Source organism: Lagenorhynchus albirostris, chromosome 6 (genome assembly GCF_949774975.1).
Source record: "Lagenorhynchus albirostris chromosome 6, mLagAlb1.1, whole genome shotgun sequence".
NCBI classification, from domain to species: domain Eukaryota; kingdom Metazoa; phylum Chordata; class Mammalia; order Artiodactyla; family Delphinidae; genus Lagenorhynchus; species Lagenorhynchus albirostris.
Genome location: NC_083100.1, coordinates 105,665,678 through 105,690,281, shown reverse-complemented (window position 1 = coordinate 105,690,281; position 24,604 = coordinate 105,665,678). Strand labels below are relative to the sequence as shown.

Genomic DNA, 24,604 nt, shown 5'->3' with positions numbered 1-24,604 from the left:
ATACGGGCATAAGGTTATACACAGACTGTGGATTACAATTGCAAGTCCTCAAATAAGCCAATATTATCTATGATAAATGATAATCAACAAGGGAGGAAAAAAAAAATCAATGGGTAAAGAACAGTCTCTTCAACAAATGTTTCTAGGTGAAATGTATGCAAAAAATGAAGTTGGACTCCCCACCTTACACCGTACACAAAAATTAACTCAAAATCATTCACTGCCCTAATGCTATGAGCTAAAACCATAAACCTCTTTAAAAAACATACAGGTAAATCTTCATGCCTCTGGATTTAGCAATGGATTCTTAGATACAATACCAAAAAAGATAAGCTGGACTTCATAAAAATTAAGAAGTTTTGTGCATCAAAGAACAGTGTCAAAAAAGTGAAGACAACCTACAGAATAGAAGAAAATATTTGCAAATCATATATCTAGCAAGAGATTAATATCCAGAATACAGAACTACAACTCAACAACAATAAATCAAACAACCCAATTAAAACATGTGCAAAAAACTTGAATAGACCATTCTTAAACGAAGATACACAAACGGCCAATAAGCATATGATGCTTATTGAAAGCATATGAAGCATAAGATGCTCAACAACACTCATCATTCGGGAAGTGCATATTAAAACCAAATGAGATGTCACTTCAAACCTCTTGGATGACAATCATAAAATAAATGTAAAATAACAAGTGTTGATGAGGGTGTGGAGAAACTCAAAAATGTATATATTGCTGTTGGAAATGTAAGCTGGTGTAGCTGCTGTGGAAAATAGTCTGGTAGTTTCTCAAAAAGTTAAACATGAATTAGCACATAGCCCCATAATTCTATTCCTGGACATACTCATCAAAAAATTGAAAACAAGAACTCAAAAAAAAAACAATGCATGTACACATGTACATAGCAGCTCTACTCCCAATAGCCCAAAGGTGAAAACATTCCAAATTTCCATCAGTGATTGGATGGATGGATGGATGGATGAATCAATGAATGGATAAATAAATTGTGATAAATACATACAATGGACTACTATTCAGCCATAAAAGGGAATGAAATGCTGATATGTGAAAACATGGATGAACTTCTAAAACATTATGTTAAGTGAAAGAAGTCAAACTAAAAAGGTCACATATTGTTTGATCCCATTTGTATGAAATATTCAGAATAGGTAAACTGGTAGAGACAGAGCTAGACTGCTGGCTGCCAGGAGCTGGGGCAAGTGGAAAATGGGGAGTAACTTCTTAATGGGCACAGGGTTTCCTTTTGGAGTGATAACATGTTTTGGAACTATATAGAGTTGGTGGTTACACACATTGTGAACATACCAAATGCCATTGAACTGTTCACTTCAAAGTGGAAAATTTTATGGTACATGGCATTACCCATACATATGGTATAACCCATATAAAAAAGTAAGTTTATTGGCCTTGTTTCCCTCATATTGCATAATTGCTGGTGTTTCTCCAGAAAAAAACAGGGTAGGCTGTGAGTATAGGATCAGAGGTGTTCTACACCCCATGCAAAAGTCAAATCATTATGCACAGATTTAAGGCACAATTTTCCATTTAAGTAAGGATATTTCCCAAGTCTAGCTTCACTGATTCCAGTTTTCCTAGAGAGTTTTCTCAGTTGGAACTTACATTCAATTGAACAATCTTAGACCAAGAGAAAAGAGTGTGAAAAAATAACCCAAAACAATGAACAAACACTGAAATTGTTCCAAGATAAATTTTCATTTTGCAGAGCAAAGGCAGAGAGTGGGATATTATTTAGTTTAAAATACTGTTTAACTTAAGCATAATTCCTTTTTACAGATATTGTATCTTCTCATACCTAATAAATGAATTCTGGAATGAGGTGGCTTCAGTTACACTTCAAAGCCAAGGAACTGGATGTTAAAAAGTCCCTGGCAAATAATTGCATATTAAAATATCCCCTATCACAAACACAGGGGGCTAATGTATGCTAATTGTTTTTCCAGGAGGAGGGGCAATTGGATACAACACCCTCGCTTAAGGAAACTTTCCGTCTCAAAGACCAGGCTATTTTGATCCCCCAATTTTCCCCAGGCTCTCATATTCCTAAAGCAAGTATTTCTTTTAAAAGAAGGCAAATAAAAAATATGACAACATATTTAAAATTGTACAGTGACATGTAAATAGTTTTGATACACTGTGGTTTACAAAAGAACAGGTTCACTTACATTTTATCATGAGTGTTTGAAGTTTTAGAAAACAGTATGATAGCTGAAAGAATTTACATGTATACTTTTTCCAGTCACCTACTTCTGTCACTTCTTCCCTAACTACCCATTGGCCACCCCAGCTTAATTCCTTCTTTGCTTTGCATTCCCTTTTGGAAATATACAGAATTAATTCACTCATTTAAAAAAAAAATCAAGGCTCAGAATAAAAGCAGAGTTCATTTTGCTCTCTCTCTCTCTTTTTTTTTTCTCAAATGTTTCTTGCCCATACTTTGCATAGGTACAGTATAGAGCTTAACTTAACATTTATTTCAAAGGTTAAGACGGGTGCTAGAGCCAAAATGGCCTGGGATAGGGACCCAGCTTCCCCATATTCTAACTGTGTGACAGGCAATTTACTGTAACTTGTAACACTCAGCCAAATAATGTAGAATATGAATAAATTAATAGTATCTATTTCATGTTAGTGGTGCGATGGTAAATAAAGTAGTACATTTAAAGCACTCAGTGTAATACTGGAATGTAACAAGCAGATAATAAATAAATGTTACTTATTAAAACAGATTCTCTTCTGACTCATAAAAATGAACACATTATAAGGTAAACTAAATCCCTTATTTCTCTGATTGGACAATACAAAAAGATGAAAATTAATAAGGAAATCAAATCTGACTTAAAAATAGAAATGCAACTATAAAGCAAAGACAAAAAATATAACTACTCTGACTTTATTAGTGACAGAGAAAATTATTTTTCATTTAACATAAGAGATAAATCTATTAGAAAAGCAACCACAGTCCATTTTATCTGGGGGGAAACTGTTAGAATCTGTCATTGTTTTCTCTTTGGCAGCCTGATTATGCCTGGGTAATACCATATTAAAATGTGTTCATCTGTGCTGTTCTTGGAAAAACAATCAGAGACAATTTAGCTTATGCCTATCAATACAACATATATCTCTTTTTAATTCAACAAAATAAAATATACGATTTGCATCTTGGTGGATGTTGATGTTTATAACTGAGTAATGCAAATTTCAAAATATGTAAAACATTATTTCTCCCTCATAAAAGCATAATGGAATATTTTAATCGCTGCTTTGACATTTTAAAACACAGGTCAGATACTTAAATGACACGTTTTAAATTAGAGCTGCCAAGACATTGCTTGCAACATAATATAACATGACATTTTAACTAACTATAACCAGGAGCTATTATTTTCTCAGAATATAATAGTAACCAGAATAAATTCATTTTGAGTTTTTGCATAACAATAAAAAATCAGGTGTCACCTGTCCAATAAAGCACTTAATTTTATCAACTGTTTTCTAGAAAATTATCTTTTTTATAAATAGGGACAGATTAATATTTTTAAAGCGTCATTTCAAAGGGTCAAAACATTCCTTTAAAAAATGCCGGGTGGGAGTCAAGATGGCATATTAGGAGGACGTGGAATTTGCGTCTTCTCAAAACTAGGGCACGTACCAGGCAACGGTGGGGGACAACGGACACCTAAGGGGACGGCAGGTACCCCCAGTGACCGGTTGTTTCAATTATAGTTTTATTTTTTCTAATATATTTTTTATCTTTCTAATTTCATTTTGGTTTTTATTCTTTGATATTATACTGCTCCTTTTTTGTTTTCTTTCTTTCTTTTTTTTTTTTTTTAACCGTACCATGAAGCTCATGACATGTTGGTTCCCAGGCCAGAGGTCGGGCCCAAGCTCCTGTGATGGGAGCTCTGAGTCCAAACTGGTGGAATTACAGAGAACCTCAGACACCAGGGAAGATTAATCTCAGTGAGCCCTCCTGGAGGTCCTCATCTCAGCACCAAGACCCAGCTCTATCGAACTGCCTGCAAACTCCAGTGCTGGACGTCTCAGGACAAACAACCAGTAAGACAGGAATAAAGCACCACCCATCAAAAATTAAACAACAAAAGATATGTTATAGAATAAGCAGCAAGGTAAAAACCTACAAGACCAAATAAATGAAGAAGAAATAGGCAAGCTACCTGAAAAAGAATTCAGAGTAATGATAGTAAAGATGATCCAAAATCTCAGAAACAAAATGGAGAAAATAAATACAAGAAACAGTTAACAGGGATCTAGAAGAACTAAAGAGCAAACAAACAGTGATGAAGAACACAATTACTGAAATTAAAAATACTCTAGAAGGAATCAATAGCAGAATGACAGAGGCAGAAGAACGGGTAAGTGACCTGGAAGATAAAATGGTAGAAATAACTGCCAGGGTGCAGAATAAAGAAAAAAGAATGAAAAGAATTGAGGACAGTCTCAGAGACCTCTGGGACAACATTAAATGCACCAACATTTGAATTATAGGGGTCCCAGAAGAGGAAGAGAAAAAGAAAGGGTTCAAAAAAATATTTGGAGAGATTATAGTCGAAAACTTCCCTAACATGGGAAAGGAAATAGTCAATCAAGTCCAGAAAGCCCAGAGAGTTTAATACAAGAAAAACCCAAAGAGAAACACGCCGAACCACATATTAATCAAACTATCAAAATTTACATACAAATAAAAAATATTAAAAGCAGCAAGGGAAAAGCAACAAATAACATACAAGGGAATCCCCACAAGGTTAACAGCTCATTTTTCAGCAGAAACTCTGCAAGCCAGAAGGGAGGGACAGGACATATTTAAAGTGATGAAAGGGAAAAACCTACAACCAAGATTACTCTACCCAGCAAGATTCTCATTCAGATTTGATGGAGAAATTAAAACCTTCAGAGATAAACAAAAGTTAAGAGAATTCAGCACCACGAAACCAGCATTACAACAAATGCTAAAGGAAGTTCTATAGGCAGGAAAGACAAGAGAAAGAAAAGACAAACAAAAAAACGCCAAAACAATTAAGGAAATGGTAATAGGAACATACATATTGATACATATTGATAATTACCTTAAATGTAAATGGATTAAATGCTCCAACCAAAAGACACAGACTGGCTGAATGAACACAAAAACAGGACCTATATATATGCTGTATACAAGAGACCCATTTCAGACCTAGGGACACATACAGACTGAAATTGATGGGATGAAAAAAGATATTCCATGCAAATGGAAATCAAAAGAAAGCTGGAATAGCAGTTCTCATATCAGACAAAATAGACTTTAAAATAAAGACTATTACAAGAGACAAAGAAGGACACTACATAATGATTAAGGGATCAATCCAAGAAGAAGATATAACAATTGTAAATATTTATGCACCCAACATAGGAGCACCTCAATACATAAGGCAAATGCTAACAGCCATAAAAGGGGAAATCGACAGTAATACAATCATAGTAGGGGACTTTAACACCCCACTTTCACCAATGGACACATCATCCAAAATGAAAATAAATAAGCAAACATAAGCTTTAAGTGACACATTAAACAAGACGAACTTAATTGATATTTATAGGACATTCCATCCAAAAACTACAGAATACACTTTCTTCTCAAGAGCTCAAAGAACATTCCCCAGGATAGACCATATTTTGGTCACAAATCAAGACTTGGTTAATTTAACAAAACTGAAATCATATCAAGTGTCTTTTCCAACCACAATGCTATGAGACTAGATATCAATTACAGGAAAAAAAAATTTATAATTACAAACACATGGAGGCTAAAAAATACACTACTAAATAACCAAGAGATCACTGAAGAAATCAAAGAGGAAACCAAAAAATACCTAGAAACAAACCTATGGTATGCAGCAAAAGCAGTTCTAAGAGGGAAGTTTATAGCAATACAATCCTACATCAAGAAACAAGAAAAATCTCAACTAAACAACTCAACATTAACACCTAAAGCAATTAGAGAAAGAAGAACAAAAAAATTCCCAAAGTTCGCAGAAGGAAAGAAAACATAGAGATCAGATCAGAAATAAATGAAAAAGAAATGAACAAAATGATAGCAAGGATCAATAAAATTAAAAGCTGCTTCTTTGAGAAGACAAACAAAATGGATAAAACATTAGCCAGACTCATCAAGAAAAAAAGGGAGAAGACTCAAATCTATAGAATTAGAAATGAAAAAGGAGATGTAACAACTGACACTGCAGAAAAAAAAAGGATCATAGAGATTACTACAGGCAACTATATGCCAACAAAATGGACAACCTGGAAGAAATGGACAAATTCTTAGAAAAGCACAACCTTCAATGAATGAACCAGGAAGAAATAGAAAATATAAACAAACCAATCACAAGCATTGAAACTGAAAGTATGATTTAAAATCTTACAACAAACAACAGCCCAGGACCAGATGGCTTCACAGAAGAATTCTATCAAACATTTAGAGAAGAGCTAACACCTGTCCTTCTCAAACACTTCCAAAATAGAGCAGAGGAAGGAACACTCCCAAACTCATTCTACGAGGCCACCATCACCCTGATACCAAAACCAGACAAAGATGTCACAGAAAAAGAAAATACAGGCTAATATCTCTGATGAACACAGATGCAAAAATCCTCAACAAAATACTAGCAAACAGAATCCAACAGCACACTAAAAGGATCATATACCATGTTCAAATGGGGTTTATCCCAGGAATGCAAGGATTCTTCAATATATGCAAATCAATCAATGTGATACACCATATTAACAAACTGAAGTATAAAAACCATATGATAATCTCAATAGATGCAGAGAAAGCTTTCAACAAAATTCAACATCCATTTATGATAAAAACTCTCCAGAAAATAGGCATAGAGGGAACTTACCTCAACATAATAAAGGCCATACATGACAAACTCACAGCCAACATCACTCTCAATGGTGAAAAAGTGAAACCATTTCCTCTAAGATCAGGAACAAGACAAGGTTTCCCACTCTCACTGCTATTATTCAACATAGTTTTGGAACCACAGCAATCAGAGAAGAAAAAGAAATAAAAGGAATCCAAATTGGAAAAGAAGAAGTAAAGCTGTCACTGTTTGCAAACGACATGATACTATACATAGAAAATCCTAAAGATGCTACCAGAAAACTACTAGAGCTAATCAATGAATTTGGTAGACTAGCAGGATACAAAATTAATGCACAGAAATCTCTGGCATTCCTATACACTAATGATGAAAAATCTGAAAGAGAAATTAAGGAAACACTCCCATTTACTGCAACAAAAAGAATTAAATACCTGCAACAAAAAGAATTAAATACCTAGGAATAAACCTACCTAAGGAGACAAAAGACCTGTATGCAGAAAACTATAAGACACTGAAGAAAGAAATTAAAGATGATACAAACAGATGGAGAGATATACCATGTTCTTGGATTGGAAGAATCAACATTGTGAAAATGACGCTACTACCCAAAGCAATCCACAGAGTCAATGCAATCCCTATCAAACTACCACTGGCATTTTTCACAGAACTAGAACAAAAAAGTTCACAATTTATATGGAAACAGAAAAGACCCCAAATAGCCAAAGCAATCTTGAGAAAGAGAAACGGAGCTGTAGTAATCAGGCTCCTGGACTTCAGACTATACTAAAAAGCTACAGTAAACAAGACAGTATGGTAGTGGCACAAAAACAGATCAAGGGAGCAGGATAGAAAGCCCAGATATAAACCCATGCACATATGGTCACCTTATCTTTGATAAAGGAGGCAAGAGTATACAATGGAGGAAAGACAGCCTCTTCAATAAACGGTGCTGGGAAAACTGGACAGCTACATGTAAATGAATGAAATTAGAAAAAAAAAAAAAGAATGTAATTAGAACACTTCCTAACACCATACACAAAAATAAACTCAAAATGGATTAAAGACCTAAATGTAAGGCCAAACACTATAAAACTCTTAGAGGAAAACATAGGCAGAACACTCTATGACATAAATCACAGCAAGATCCTTTTGGACCCACCTCCTAGAGAAATGAAAATAAAAACAAAAATAAACAAATGGGACCTAATGAAACTTAAAAGCTTTTGCACAGCAAAGGAAACCATACAGAAGACGAAAAGACAACCCTCAGAATGGGAGAAACTATTTGCAAACAAAACAACCGATAAAGGATTAATCTCCAAAATATACAAGCAACACAAGCAGCTCAATATCAAAAAAACAAACAACCCAATCCACAAATGGGCAGAAGACCTAAATGGACATTTCTTCAAAGAAGATATACAGATTGCCAACAAACACATGAAAGGATGCTCAACATCACTAATCGTTAGAGAAATGCAAACCTAAACTACAATGAGTTATCACCTCACACTGGTCAGAATGGCCATCATCAAAAAATCTACAAACAATAAATCCTGGGGAGGGTGTGGAGAAAAGGGAACCCTCTTCACTGTTGGTGGGAATGTAAATTGATACAGCCACTATGGAGAACAGTATGGAGGTTCCTTAAAAAACTAAAAATAGAACTACCATACGACCCAGCAATCCCACTACTGGGCATACACCCTGAGAAAACCATAATTCAAAAAGACTCATGTACCACATTGTTCATTGCAGCTCTATTTACAACAGCCAGGACATGGAAGCAACCTAAGTATCCATCGACAGATGGATGGATAAAGAAGATGTGGCACATATATACAATGGAATATTACTCAGCCATAAGAAGAACTGAAATTGAGTTATTTATCTTAAAGTGGGTGGACCTAGAGTCTGTCATACAGAGTGAAGTAAGTCTGAAAGAGAAAAACAAATACTGTATGCTAACACATATATATGGAATCGAAAAAAAATTTTAAAAAAATGATTCTGATGAACCTAGGGGCAGGACAGGAATAAAGACACAGACGTTGAGAATGGACTTGAGGACACGGAGAGCGGGAAAGGTAAGCTGGGACGAAGTGAGAGAGTAACACTGACATATATACACTACCGAATGTAAACTAGATAGCTAGTGGGAAGCAGCTGCATAGCACAGGGAGATCAGCTTGGTGCTTTGCTACCACCTAGAGGGGTGGGATAAGGAGTCTGGGAGGGAGACACAAGAGGGAGGGGATATGGGGATGATATATGTATGCCTATAGCTGATTCACTTTGTTATACAGCAGAAACTAACACAACATTGTAAAGCAATTATACTCCAATAAAGATGTTAAATAAATAATAAATCTGGTGTCTAAGACAATAGTTAAGAAAGAATTCTTTGCCTCAAAGTCATATTTGCAGGCACATATCAAGGCAAAGTGATGAATTCAAGTCAGACTGATACAAAGTCAATTTAATCACTCTATCTGCTGTACACTGTCCACAAACTAGGTACCTAAAGTCATCCCAATTCTGCTGGCCTTAGACGTATTATCTCGAAAACTACTCTACTTTCTTTAAATTTATGTGTTATGAGAAATAAATAAGATGATTGTTCACTCCCTTTGGAAAATATCTGTAAATTGGTATTTCTTCAAAGAAAGGCACACATCCTTAAATGTTAACTTTCAGTTTTTGTTTTGTTTATTTTTCAGGATAGGATTGCACAAATTTCTCAGGTTCTCTCTATTTCCTTGGTTCTAAATTTTGGCTCAAATGAACTATGTGAGCCTAACTTCATGGATCAAATCCTCATCTGACATTAAAGATTTAACTAATCATCAGCATCACAGTGGCAATCTCAACCTCTGGAAATTATTTTCCAAAATGGAATCTGAATCTACTGTAAACGTCTTACTATTAGAGATACATCTCTAAGGGAAAATACAGACATTTATATAGTGGAAGTGGACAATCCTTATTAAATTATTGTTTAACTGAGATCAGAGTTCTGGTATCTTATACCTGAGTGCTTGACTTCTTTTATACTCTGATAAAACTGTGACAATCAACCCAAATGCTCACCTACAGAAGGCACTAAAGGAATAAAAAATTGCCTAAAAGCAAGAGCTAGAGCTAACGATGAAGACACAATTTCAGTGCCTTACAATGTTGTCTTTAGTCAACCATGAGAGTAAATTAACCTGAAGACTTGTTTTGACACTGACTGATTACAGACATTAATCAAAGGGCAACAGGCCACTGCTGCTGAAGTACTGGTGGAATATACGCAGTCCATAGGTGGTTATTTCAACATGGCAATCAAACTTAAGAGCTTGATGAATATCCTCTACCAAATACATTCTAACTCATAAAATACGCTTCTCTATTTTCCAAACAAGTCAAAATGGGTAACTGTATTCTGTGTGAAATGTTTCCTAACCATGTTCACTGTCATTCTGCATATTAAATATAAATATGAGACTGCGGAGTAAATGCATAGCTACCTAAAACTGGTTTCCAGAGCTTTAAGCATGAATGTACACCCATATATTTGTAGAGTATAATTTTTTTTTTTTTTTTTTTTTTTGCAGTACTCGGGCCTCTCACTGTTATGGCCTCTCCTGTTGCGGAGCACAGGCTCCGGATGCGCAGGCTCAGCGGCCATGGCTCACGGGCCCAGCCGCTCCGTGGCATGTGGGATATTCCCGGACCGGGGCACGAACCCATGTCTCCTGCATAGGCAGGCGGACTCTCAACCACTGCGCCACCAGGGAAGCCCTGTAGAGTATAATTATTGATCTTATTGTTACCTATTCTGAAAATAAATGTGGATACTCTTTTTTCTTTAAATGACTTAAATACAAACAACAACAACAACAAATATGTGGGCTGGATCAATACATCCGAATAAGTGCCCTTTTATCTGGAAAGAAAATTTTCTTTCAGAAATAGTTACTTATTAAAGAAATACTTGAATTGTTAACCTACTCTTCAAAAATAATTAGGACTTCTTTTCACAAGGCACGGGAGTTGCTGACAACCTTGGAAATTAAGACACCTGTGTCAAATTACTTCTGTAATAAAATTTGCAATCAAACCAAAATTACAATGAACATGTGTTTCTCTGGTTATAGGCTTGCATTCCTTAGCACTTACCTGCAAAATGTGATGCTATTTTGAGCAAAACAGTTTCTAAATCATTTCTTAGACTAGATAACTCCTTGTATGCTTTCTCCGTCACCCACCCTCCTCCAAAAAATTAAATATATTTTCAAGGTAGAAGGGGCTTAGTGAGAGAGCTCACCAGATTTAGTCTGTTGCTATATTTGTTACTAAGCAAGCCACCATTATTGCTGTTGTTGTCTTATTAGGTCACAGATATCAGAGCTGTAATGAACTTCAAGAAATCACTTCAGTTTCTGGCAAACCAAAGATGCCCTTTTCTTCAACAAAACACTTGGGGTCAAAGGAGGTAAGTGATTTATCCAAGGTCGTATACTGTAAATCCCCTACATACAAACGAGTTTCGTCCCAAGAGCGCATGCATAAGTCCAATTAGTTCGTAAGTCCAACAAAGTTAGCCCAGGTACCCAACTAAACAAATCGGCTATGTAGTACTATAATGTAATAGGTTTATAATACTTTTCACACTAATAATACATAAAAAACAAACACAAAAAATAAAACATTTTTAATCTTACAGCACAGTACCTTGAAAAGTACAGTAGTACAGTACAACAGCTGGCATCCAGGGGCTGGCATCGTGTGAACAGGCAAGAAGAGTTACTGACAGGAGGAGGGAGAGGAGGTGGGAGATGGTAGAGCTGAAGGGTCATCAGCAGTAGGAGACAGAGGGCAAGCTGCCCATGGCAATGTACGCCAGACACGTGAACTAACTTACGTGATTAGACATGTCAATGCGTGCATATTCGAATCTTTGAAAGTTTGCAACTTGAAGGTCCGTATGTAGGGGACTTACTGTAGCTATAAAGGTGTTGAATTTCTGACCCCAACACTTACTGGAAGGATTGTTCTAGAGTCAGCTCTTCATCCTAAAAGGTCAAGTATCTTGCTGAGTAATTTCAGAATCAGAAGTTTCCCTTCCTGTCATGGATTCCCCTTCCTGGTTGAAAGTTTCCATCCGTCTGACTGGCTTTACCTAGAAAGCTGGGCCTTGGAGACATACTTGTGAACAAAGGAAAGATTAGAGGGGGTTGTTGCCTGTTATTCCCTCAGTTGGAGGTTTTCCCTTGCGGGTCTATTCTAGCACTGCTGAGGGTAAGAAGAGGAAGGCTCCGTGTAATCAGAGCACCAGAGTCTGACCACAGACAGGCACACATGTGCTAAATCAAAAGGCCACACTAATGGTCTCGATGCACATTCTAGCCCTCAGAACCAGAGGTTAAACAAACTCAGTTCTATTTTTTTTTTCCTGTCTAACGAGGGAGGCAAGACTAGATAACTTCTAAGAGTACTTCTAGGCTTAGGACTCAGGCCACAAACTGTAAGTCTTCTGAGCTTATATTTTACTCTGCTGTTTGGTTTGAGCCCACCATGGAGGCCATGTAGCCAGGCTGGTATTTGCTCGTTCATAACTCAAGCAAATTCCTAAACCAGCATCATTACCTATGTCCACTTCATCAATTTATATCATCTTCCAACCCCTGGTGACGCTGAGTTTACAAACAGAGAGTGTAGAACACAAGTTGTTTGTTTTCTGTAACAATACTTTTTCCACTCCAGCATACTGACTTTTATTTTTCATTTCATAACATCCCTGCCAAAAATAACAGTGAAATCTAAAGACATATGAACATGTGGTATGTAAAACAAGCACTAAATTATAAATCTAAATAATAATTGCACTTCCATTTGTGTGTGATTACTTTCATATGAAATTAACTCTTTGGGTTGGGATATGTGGTTGTTGTGTGCTTGTGTAGCTGGTGAAGAAGGAGATTGGAAGTGATAGATATAAAGCAGGAGATAGTGAGGCCAACTATGATAGTACCTAGAAAGTTGTACTCCATAATTATCTACTGATGTATGAATAAATGAATGAACAGACCACTGAAAGACTGATGCCAGATTAAATATTTAGTATTTTTCCACCTGCCATAATTTAAAATTGAAATCACAGAAGATCTATATTCCTGAAAGACTTTATACTTTTTCTTAGAAATCTCCCTCATGCAACAGTGTTTGGCATTGTGTCTGGTGGTCAATAAGTACTTAATAATAAAAATAATAAGAGGAATGCCAGCAGCAGTTCTACAGACTGTACTAAACACCTCAATTTTATTATCTCATTTATCCTTCACAGTAACACTGAGACAGGCTGGGACCTGGGACACTTTGCTGCAGCGCTTGCACCTGGACAGACGTCTTCTTGAGCAACAAAATACAAAGAAACTATAAAGGACTAAAAATAACTGCATGCATTCCCAGTTGGGGCAAATTATGGACAACAAGATACAAAAATACCCAAAAAATCCCAACTGTCACTTCTGAAGAGCCAGGAGCAAAAGGAGGGTACTGTGCATGCCTCCTGCACACACCACCACCAAAGGGGTAGGCAAACCACCTAAGGCCCCCCCTGCAGCCTGACCCCTGGACACACCCCTACCCTCACCCCACATAAGGATCCAGCTCGCCCCCCCTCAGGGAGCGAGCAAGGAAACCTGTTGTTTGTTCTCGCTCCCCCCGATACAGCAGGGGCCCCAATAAAGCCTTGCCTGAATTTCTTGTCTGGCCTCTTATCAATTTCTATTGATTAAAGAGGCCAAGAACCCGGGTCGGTAACAACACTGTGAAGTTGGTACTGTGAGCTGCATCCATAATACAGATGCGTGAAGACAAGGTGAAATTATTAGCCAACTTCACAAAACTAGTTCTGTGAGAGCCGTAACTCAAACCAAGGTGTATCTTGCTTAAACCCTTCTTTTAATAAATGAGTAAGTGCATGACAAAATGAATGCAACTATCCTGTGTTTTTATTACTGGGGCAACTTGGTAAGGGTTGGGGAGAGGTGGTTTAATTTACTGAGTGACCAAGATCTTTGTTACACCAAACTCCCAAAGACACCAAGGTATCACTACGGCCTCAGAGAGTTAACAAGAAAACCTGAGAAACTGAATCACTGGAACAAGGATACTAGAACCAGATGGAAGAAAGCTCAAGAGAAACACATAGGTATTCTATGATACTAATTTCTTCCATCTGGCTGATACTCATCAATAGAAGCAGTGAAGCCATGTCATTCATTTTTTTAAGAATTATGTCAAAATTCCTACGTTTAAGTGAAACACTATGCTGAACATAAGCTCATCTTCCTTTAACAAAGATTCTTGGCAATCGGCAGCAACTCACAGCCATCACATTGCTCAATTACACTGTACTGCAGATGTGCAAATGACGCTGTTAAGAGACAGTTCCTGAGAGAATGATGGATAAGCCACCTCTTATAAGAGAAATTTTTTCTTTCTTTTTTTTTTTTTTAAGTCTCCTCTTCGGTTTCCTCTCTCCTGACTCCCTTAATTTCTTTCTCAATCTCTTCATATGTGAAATAACAACTACAAACTATATTTTTGGGAATCTATACATTTCAAAGCCAACGTTTTTACCAAGATGGTATATGTCACAAAGTACCATATTGGAACACCTGATATTGCAATTTGTATAATTAGCCACCATAATTAGTTGACTGAATGACTCTGTGAAAGAGAGCTTTTGTTAATCAAATGTTGTACATGAGGAAATAAATTCAGCATGTTTAAGGGGCTTGTAAATAACAAAACTGGGGCAGGAACTGAAGTTATAAATTTATAGCCTTTAACAACAGGCATATGAGTTGATCTGGGGACTAGCTCAGTCCTATCATAGAAACGACCATTTTTTTCACCACCATATATGGTGATCAGTTTTTGAGCAAGGTAGTTGGGTGGGTTGTAGTAGCATGACAAACTTTTTTGTTCCTGGAAGGCAGTTTGGGAGTTTAAAATGTGAGCAGCCTTTCTCTGCCTTCTGTGTTATCACCTACCAAAGAGTAGTAAAACTTCTGAGTACTGAAATAAACCCCAGAGAACAAGTAAACCTACTGATAAGTTATATAGTAGTTTTCAACTATTTAACATAAAGGACACAATTTAAAGAGTAGTGCAAGAGCAAACTGGAGAGGGTCTTTAGACAGAGAGAAACTGGGAATGTATAAACTACAGAGAAAGACAAGAGAAAGTGGACGTGTCTTATTTAGAGGCTTAGCTCATTTTCTTTTGATCTAATCCTCTTTGTCTGTCAAATCCTCCCTTACCACTGTCATTATAGTTGGGCTGTCTCCTATATATGGAAACTTCCAGACTCCACTCCCTCATCTCCACCCACAATAAAAGTCAAATGTGTTCCGCATTTATTAAATTGACAAACATAACAAGTCTCTAAACAGCACTGGAGACCAAAGATTTCCTTGGCATTCTCAATATATATATTTTACATTTCAACTTCCCCCAAATATCTTGCATGGTATTTAAACCACAAAATGACTGCCATTTGCGAAATGTCTGGTTATTCATTTTTTTATTCCAACCAATGCTAATGTGTTCTAAGATACCACATGTGACTACCCTATTAAGGCATTTGAATGTGAAATTATCATCCACAATACCATCATAAGAGAGTAGTAAAGACAGATTACCTGGGGTTAAGAGGATGACTGACATAGTGATGAGTGAGCATACAACTAAAATCACCAGCAGGGCAATAGCAATTCCCTTCCAGTTTCTCTGTGGAGGGCTGTTACTTCCCAGTTCCTACCGAGATAGAAAAAAAAAGAAGTTTCATAATTATACATGCTCCAAGAGAAATGTACTCATAAAGGAATGATTCAGTGCATGGAAGAATCACATTGAAAGCTGATTAGAATCCTCTTCCTCTTTGGTAGCTCATTTAATTATTCAAAGGTGCATATATTATAAATGGCTATCTTTTGGGGGGCAATCTTATTTCTCCAACAGATAAAGCAGCAAAGGTTTATGCCTGTTGCCTAAAATGTGGATGGCATTAAAATACATTGAATATAAACACTAGGATGATAGCCAAAATACTCTGCAAAATAATTATGTAAATAAAGTGTGCCTATTTACATTTTTTCTTGCTACAATGGAACCTACAATAAAGATTTAAATATTAATATTCCTGAAGCACTATAGACTACTTTTCTAACTGGTAAGGGGAAAAGAGATTAGGGATGGGAAAATTATTCAAAATGCCCCCTCACTGCAGAGCAGTGCACATTTGTCAACTCAAAAGGTCCTTTTTTTAAACAGTTCCCCTACCACTCATAAATATCAACAGGATGTAGTAACTAAATTAAATGAGCGCTTCTATATCAATGGTTTACGACATCCTCTCCCTGGGCAGCATGCATGATATTGGCAAGGAGGTATGACTGATGGGGTAGGATAAACTTGAGCATTTCTTACAATACATATAGTAAAACTTTTCATTTTTCAGATGATCTGTGTTCTATTCTACTGACTAGAAATATATGAGCATCATTCACCAAAGTAAAGCACAGACCACACTAGTTTGAAATAAATGCCAGATTTTCTTTATAATAAAGTTTATAAAACACTAAGCTTCTTGTTTCTTTCTTCCTGTCCCAATCCCCAGCCTCTTTTCCTCCAGTCCTAATAGAGCCTTCTTTATTCAGAAATAGTCAAATGATTTGGGGACAAATGAAACAAAACGTAAAGGTTTCCAGTTCACTGTATTTGCACAAATCACCCAAGAAGCCAGAGGCTTCCTTTAAACAAAGATAAGTAAAATAGCAAACGTCTGATAAGCTATAAATGGCTTATTGTGACTCACAGTTTAAAGCACTGAAGCCAATTTTCATATAGGGATAGTGGCATTCAGTTCTGCGATAAACTCTTTGGACTTAAAGAACTAGGTCCTAAATAAATGCAAGAAGAAACCATGCATAGGAGGTATTTTGTTACTGTTTGTTTTTCCCCTTCTCAGATCAGTAGCTTTAGGTTTTACACTCTGATGAACCAAATCCGGCAGAAATCAATTCCAATCTTTTTTCTAAAATGGCTCACTCCATACCTCATGTTCATGCTTATTAATGCTTATCGTCCAATACCTCTATTCCTTCTGAATTTTGGTTAGAATTTCCATTCATAAACTTAGTCCACATAAATCGAAACAGTAGATTAGCAAATCATCAGCGTTTCAGTAACAACATCAAGAAAAGCAATAGTTGTCTTAAGACCATAAACCCTTTTCTGGAATGCAACGTGACTGCAGGTTCCCTGGGCAATTTCTTTGTCAGAATCTGTGTGGTGTGATGACCAGTTATGCTCCATATTAAGGCTCTATTTAAGACTACTCAGAAGCCAGAATGATAGATTAGAGAGGCAATGCTACACGTAGATGCCTATGCTGGGCAAAAAGTTGTGAAACACTCATCTCAAGAACTAAGAGATAATGAAAGAAGGGCAACAAACAATAGGAAGTGAGTATCTGGACCAAGAATCATAAACACTTTCACATTTATTAACTCAAAGGGAGGGAAGAAAAAGGAAAAAGAATAATTGTAAGCAATTATAACTGACTTCTCAGTCCAGTAAAGGAATCAAGGGGAAATGATAATTTTAATTCTACTGACTCTGATCTTGATTCACTGTCACTGGAATGCAAGGCAAATTATTACACAAATGTGTTCAGAGTGTGTTTTTCAGTTTTTGAATATGTAACTATGCAATGCCTACCAAGCATTGTCTAACAGCAATAACAGATACCTTATTATGTGTCTCGTATTGTACTACTTTATATTCACAATCTCACAAAATCCTCATGAGAATTAGGTGAGATTACTATTATTTTGACAAATCTGCAGATGAGAAACATGGGATTTACAGAGATAAATAACAAACCACTTACTGCTAATAAGTGGGATATCTCAAGGTCCAATCCATAAAAGTCTAGCTTCAGAAACCACACTCAACACACTATAATATGCTATTCTAAAAGGAGATATTTCTTGAATCAATCAATAAGCCAATGAATCAAGGAATGATTTGAACCCCTACATAATAATAGTTGTACTTTAATACCTTTTATCTGAGAAAATTCATAATTTTATAAAAGCTCTTCTGAAGTCTGTAATGCTTTCAAATAAACTCATATTTTCCCAGGAATGGCAGACTAGAAAAATATACCATTTTTAAAAATGGTAAAACATGTTTGAGTACAAAATACTTTTCTGTTCATAAAGTGATGCACATAAGAATGTCTGGCTCCTCTAAAAATGACCCATCAATATCAAAAGCATCTACAAGTCCCTGTTTTAGGAACTGCAGACTTAATGAACTCTTACTATAATTCCCTCCTTTCCATCCATCTTAAATTCCATTACCATTATAATATTTCTAAAGCACGGTTTCACTTACATCACTTTATTCACAAAGTCCTTTAATGTCTCTACATTATCTAAAGAATTAAGTGCAAATGTGTGAGTCTAGAATAACAATGGTCTATAGCCAAGCTCCAGTCTTTTCATCCAACTTGATCTTTTTTTTTTTTTTTTGAGGAAGAACCCTATACTGCTCTGATTACCATTCCCAACATATGCCTCAGATGCTTCAAACTTCACCCAACCATTCCACTCCCAGTTTTTTCCTCCAATTCCTTTCATATGCATCCAAGTACAGACATTGTCAATCATTCAACATCCTGCTCAAATGTCTCTTCTCTTGAAAATTTCCCCCAATTATGCAAGCCAGATATAATTTTCCTTCTGAAAAAAAAAATGCCTAAAATGCATTGTACCAATAGGTTTAAGACCAACTCTGCTACTTAACAGCTATGAGATTGCAAACAACATGCGTCTACAATTTCCTAAGCCTCAGGTTTCTTTTTTAGCTGAACAACTGGAATAATAACAATAATTATTTTTAAATGTAACAAGGATTAAAACAAATTATTCAAACAAAGCTCTCACTTAAATATACAATAAGACAGTTCACACTAAGTGAACTGCTTGGAATGTGCTTCCTCAGTACACTTGCACATGTCACTCTTTCTCTCTCGTTTCAGGTCTCAATCTCAAATGTTCCTTCCTTTGAGAAGCCTTGCCTGGCCACCCTCTACAAAATAACATTCTATATCCACTCCTATTTCTTCAATTAGCTTTACTTTTCTTCATATCATTATCATTTTTGAGTATATTATGTCCTAGTAAATCATATATCTACAATAATATAAATTAAGTTGTTTAAATGTTCATTTTACCAGTCTCAGCTCTCCAGAATAGAAGCTTTGTGATGTCAGTAACCTAGGTCATCTTGTTCTCTGCTACATCCCTAGCATTTTGAACAGTGTTTGGCACATACTAGGTATGCTATAGATAATAAACGAATGAATGAATGATAGCAGTTCTGATGATAATGATGACGATGGTGGTGATGGTAATGCTTAAAGCCATGTATAAACAGCCATCATATCCCTGTCAAAGTTATCTCCTTAAGGTAAGGAGCACATCTTAGATAACTTTATATTCCTTAGACCACTGAACAAATTCTAGTCCTCTCAATAGGTGCTTAGAAAACAGTTGCCCAGTTAATTAAGTGGTATAAATGGTACCTGAAATGGTATAGAGCTACAGTGTCATTAGTTAAATACACATCAATAGTAATTTTAAAAAAAGGAACTACTTGCTATAGATAAATTTGATTGCAATTATTTTTAGCTTCATTTATCTGATGCTTGGATCCCAAAATACAGTTGCCATTCTTCAGTTTATCTTCTTCTTCGACAACCTCAGTAATTTCTATTGTTGCTGGAAGTGGTTCTAATTGGCTCTGCTTTTCAATGACTTCCTCCTAGCCAACACCTGAAAACATACACACCAGGCCCACAGGACAGGTTTGTGCTGGGCAGCAGCCTGACCTTGCAATGTCATCGTCTGCATGCTTTGGAGGCAGCACAGAGTCAATGTTGGGATAGTAAATCCCCTGGAAAGGTTTGAAGGTATAAGAACAAATGTTTAAGAATCCATATATACAGTTGTTTTTAAAGTCAGTCCTCCAGTGGAGAGATGCATAGGTTAAAACACTTGTGTCCAACTGCAGCTGAAGTTCAGTGTTGTGATTGTCTAGAGATGTTTTGGTGCTGCAGGCCAAACTAAACTCAATCTGTAACCTAGTTATTTATGTTGTGTTTACTGCCAATCAAATTACTCATCACCCTTTAGAGAACAGTTTAGTTTATAAGACGGATGTTCTCGGCACACATAGTTTATCTAAATCCAAATGCATTTTTAATTTGTTCAAATACAAAGGAAAAAAATTCTAGAAATCATAAGCAGAAAACATCCAAGATTTCTATATCATTTCCTTGGGCAAAATAAGGAAAAAAGCCGAACCAACAAATTCAGTTTTCTTAAAAATAAGAAAAAGAATATAAATGTATATAATAAATATAAATATATATTCCACTTGTAGTTCCCCTTAAAAATTCCATGTTCATCTGCCATATGCATTATGAAAAGAAATATGATCCCTTCATATTAAAATTGTATCAAAAAGTAATAACATTTACAGGAAGATACAAGGAGGAAAAATCATCAAGATATTGAAATTATGTCTGTAGATTGGATGAGGGTGTGTTTTAATAAAAATAGATTTTTTCATCACATGGTGTTCACATTCACAACTGTGAATAGTCTCAACTGTGAATAGGTCAAAAAATAGTCCAAAGCATTTACACTTAATAATTGGAAAATATCTTAAAGGAACTTAAGGTACTTTTAAATGTTGTATATTGTTTCATGATATTAGAAAAGCATAGCATTACGTTAAGACTTTTAAAGCCCTCTGTAAAATAGTGATTAAAAAATTGATTTAAAAAAATCCTTTTACATCATTCTTAGAAACGTTTAGCCAGCTCTGACTTGAAAGACCTTGAGATATGGGTATTCAGCAGTTGGCCAATTCTCTTTAAATCATTCTGTTTAACAAAATGCACTGGAGTCTTTTAGAATATAGAACATTACACTACATGCAACTGGGAATACAAGTTAAAATAGAACTGTCCTCAGTGAGTATAAACACTAATGAAGATTTTGCTTACCACCAGTATAGTACGAAGTTATATAAATAAAGGTAACCCAGCAAATCACAGAATTTTTCTATGGGAAATGAGGGGAGAAGTTATTAACTTCCTTGTACTGATATAATTTTTTTTCTTTAAGCATTCATACAGCATTTCCTAAGAAATAAGGTACTAGATGTGGTGGGATTATAGAATTACATATATAAAATCTGGAAAGACAAAAAGGAATCAGAGGATTTTTTTTCTTTTTTAAATAGGTGGAAAGTGTGTATAAAAATACACACTTAGGTATTGGAAAATGGAACAAAGTGTGCATTTTTTTTCTTTCTAGCAAAAATAATAATTGACAATATTTACAACCTGGAATAGACCAGTAAATGTAAAAGAAATTGAGACAATTTTTTATATAGCTCCACAAAATTACAAGGTCACAGATTTTGCCTCTAAAACACAAATAATTCCTGTGCCATTTGAAACATTTTAGAGTATATTGAAAGAAGGAAAATTCCAAAATTTTAATGTTTACCTTGTCTTGATTGTCTGAAATAGAAAGCACATAAAAAAAAAATTAAGCTCAATTTAAATAAAGAAATAGATGCAAAAGTACTAAATAAAATGTTAATGAATTCAATGCAAGAGCTCAATATAAATAATAATTAAATATTGTGAGATATTTCTACCACTAGGAGATATAGTCATAGTTCCTTACAACATTTACTGATATCAGTAAAGAAAATATAATCATAGAGATTGTTTTTCATATTTAATTTTCAGTTTAATACTTGTAATACCTACTGCTTCTTAAAATTGCCCATTATACTGTGGACATTCACAAGTTCCTCATTTATCATGCTTCTCCAGTTAGAAAACTCTATGCTAAATAAAGTGCATAGTTTGGTAAATAATCACATTTCATACAGAAAGTTATACATTTTTTCAAAATTACATCTATTATAGTTTTGTGTTATCAGTGTACATGAGGCAGTGCTGAATAAGTGCTACTCATAGTATGAACTATAGACAGCAGCATCAACATCACCTGGGAGCTTATTAGAAACGCAAGACAAGAGTCTTTTATTGAAATTTGCTCTATTTTTTTTTTTAAAAATTCTGATTTGGTTTTATCTGTTCAACAATAATTTGTTTATAAAAGAACTAGCAATTGTCTCAGTTGTAATTTGTCATTTATAATTCTCTGATAATTATATTTGTTTGTGACACACTCCTAGATGGATCACCATTAAATTAGAAACAAAACAAAGGTGACGGCTATCATCAATATATTTTTCAGTAATAGTTTCACATTTCTATTATCATGATTTAGAGGTTTGGCTGATCATCTGTGATTCTGAACCTGTTTAGGCTTCAAAACCACAACTAAAACTGTAAAAGAAACAATTAAAAAAGCAAACAAACAGATCTGATATCAGCAAGATGGCAGACGAGGATGTTCCAGGTCCTCATTCCCTCATGGAAACATCAAGTAAACAACTATAGAGTGATTAAAATAGCATTACGGGAGCTCCAAAAACCAGTGAAGGATATGCGGCAACCAAGCAAATGCCCAATCAAGAAAAAGTCACACTTAAAAAGGCAGGAGATTTCATGGCATGTGTGAATACCCTCATTCCCTCCCTGGCACGGTTTAGCATGCTCAGAAGGAAGTGACTCAATTCCCAGTTCCTTCCTTCAGATGGAAAAAATGAGTGGAACTTGTTTGCATGTTCTGGCCTATCTGTGGGCTACCTGAGGAAAAGGTTTCTGTCTTGCCTGACAGAAATAGCAGCATAGTTTAGATCTCAGGTTAGAAGGCATGGAAAACAGTGGAGTCTTCCATGGTGCATGAAAACTGCTGAATTGTAAACAAGCAGAATTTGAGGACAGAGATTACCTGCTTAGAAACACAGTGGAACACTTAAAACCTTAAGAAATAGCAGGGTGATACTCTTAAAGAAATCAGGACATTTTAAAACAGCCATGTATACAGGGGAACTGGGGGTAAGGGAGGGGGGAACATGTACACATAGGCCAAGGGAAGACAAATGCAAAAATCCTGAGAATATCTTGAGGATTCCTGCTGGACTGATTAGAGAACATCTTTCTGTGAACAGAGCCAGTCTCCAAAAACTGGAAGAAGTGGCTATTTTTTCAAATGCCCTATTTTCAACAAAAGATCACAAGTTTACAAAGAAACAGGGGAAACATGGTCCAGTCAGAGAACAAAATATACCTCTAGAAACTAACTGTAAAGTAACAAAGGTTCTGGACTACTAGAGACTTTAAAACAGCTATCAGAAATATGCTCTAAGAGCAAAAGGAAAACATGGACAAAGAATTAAAGAAAATCAGGAAAATGATATATGAACAAAAGATGATCGACCAAAATACAGAAATTATTGAAAAAAAAAAACACACACAGAATTTCTGGAGTGGGAAAATACAATAACTGAATTTAAAAACCTAACAGCAGACTCAAACAGTAGAAAAAAGAATCAGTGAACTGAAGACATGTCCTTTGAAATTATCAAGTTTGAGGAGCAAAAGGGAAAAAAAGAATAAAGAAAGTAAACAGAACCTATGGGACTTATTGGGTAGCACCACACAGAGCAATGTACATATCATGAGAATCTCAGAAGGAAAAGAAAAAGAGAGAGAAAGGGTACGAGAGTTTATTTGAAGAAATAATGATGGAAACTTCAAATCTGAAGAAAGATATGGTTATATGAAAGCACCAAAAGCTCAGTGAACTCCAAGGAAGATGAACTCCAAGTAAGATAAACCCAAACAGATCCACACTGAGACATATTTTAATAAATATATTAAAAGTCAAAGACAAAAAAGAGAATCTTGAAAGAAAAGTGACTCATCACCTACAAGTATCTGCAATACGATTAGCAATGGATTTCTCAGCAGAAACTTTGCAGGCCAGAAGCAGTGGGACAATATATTTAAGGTACTGAAAGAAAAAACTGTCAACCAAAAAAATCTACGTTCAGCAATAATGTTCTTTGAAAATGAGGGAGAAATTAAGACATCCCCAGTGAAATAAAAATAAAACACCTCACTGCCCCTACACTTGACCTACAAGAAATGCTAAAGGGAGTCAGTCCTTCAAGTTGAAATGAAAAGATTGCTAGATATAACCTGAAGTCATAATAAAATGCAAAGTATTCCATAAGGATAAATATGAGGACAAATACAAAAATTAGCATTACTTTAATTTTGGCTCCTAACTCCACATTTTACTGTTCTACAGAATTTAAGAAACAAAAACATAAAAATTAATTATAAGTTTGTGTTAATGGGTATACAATACAAAGATGTAATTTATAACATCATTTACATAAAGTAGGAAGGACGGAGCTAAAAAAAGAGTCCAGTTTTTGTATCCATCTCTTTGTGGGGAGTTACTGTTTAATGAGTATGGAGTTTCAGTTTGAGAAGATGAAAAAGGTTCTGGAGATGGATGGTGATGATAGTTGCACAGCAGTATAACTGTACTTAATACCACTGAGAGTACACTTAAAAATTATTAAAATGGTAA

At 35.6% G+C, this 24,604-nt stretch overlaps 1 protein-coding gene across 1 annotated transcript in view; it reads right to left on the bottom strand.

Annotated features, from left to right (window-relative positions):
* Nucleotides 1–24,604, bottom strand: part of DPP10 (dipeptidyl peptidase like 10) — a 648,385-nt gene that overhangs the window by 491,622 nt on the left and 132,159 nt on the right. The window contains exon 2 of the mRNA XM_060151528.1: nt 15,638–15,752. Within this exon, the coding sequence (XP_060007511.1) occupies nt 15,638–15,752 (115 nt within the window). The remainder of the gene's footprint in view (nt 1–15,637; nt 15,753–24,604) is intronic.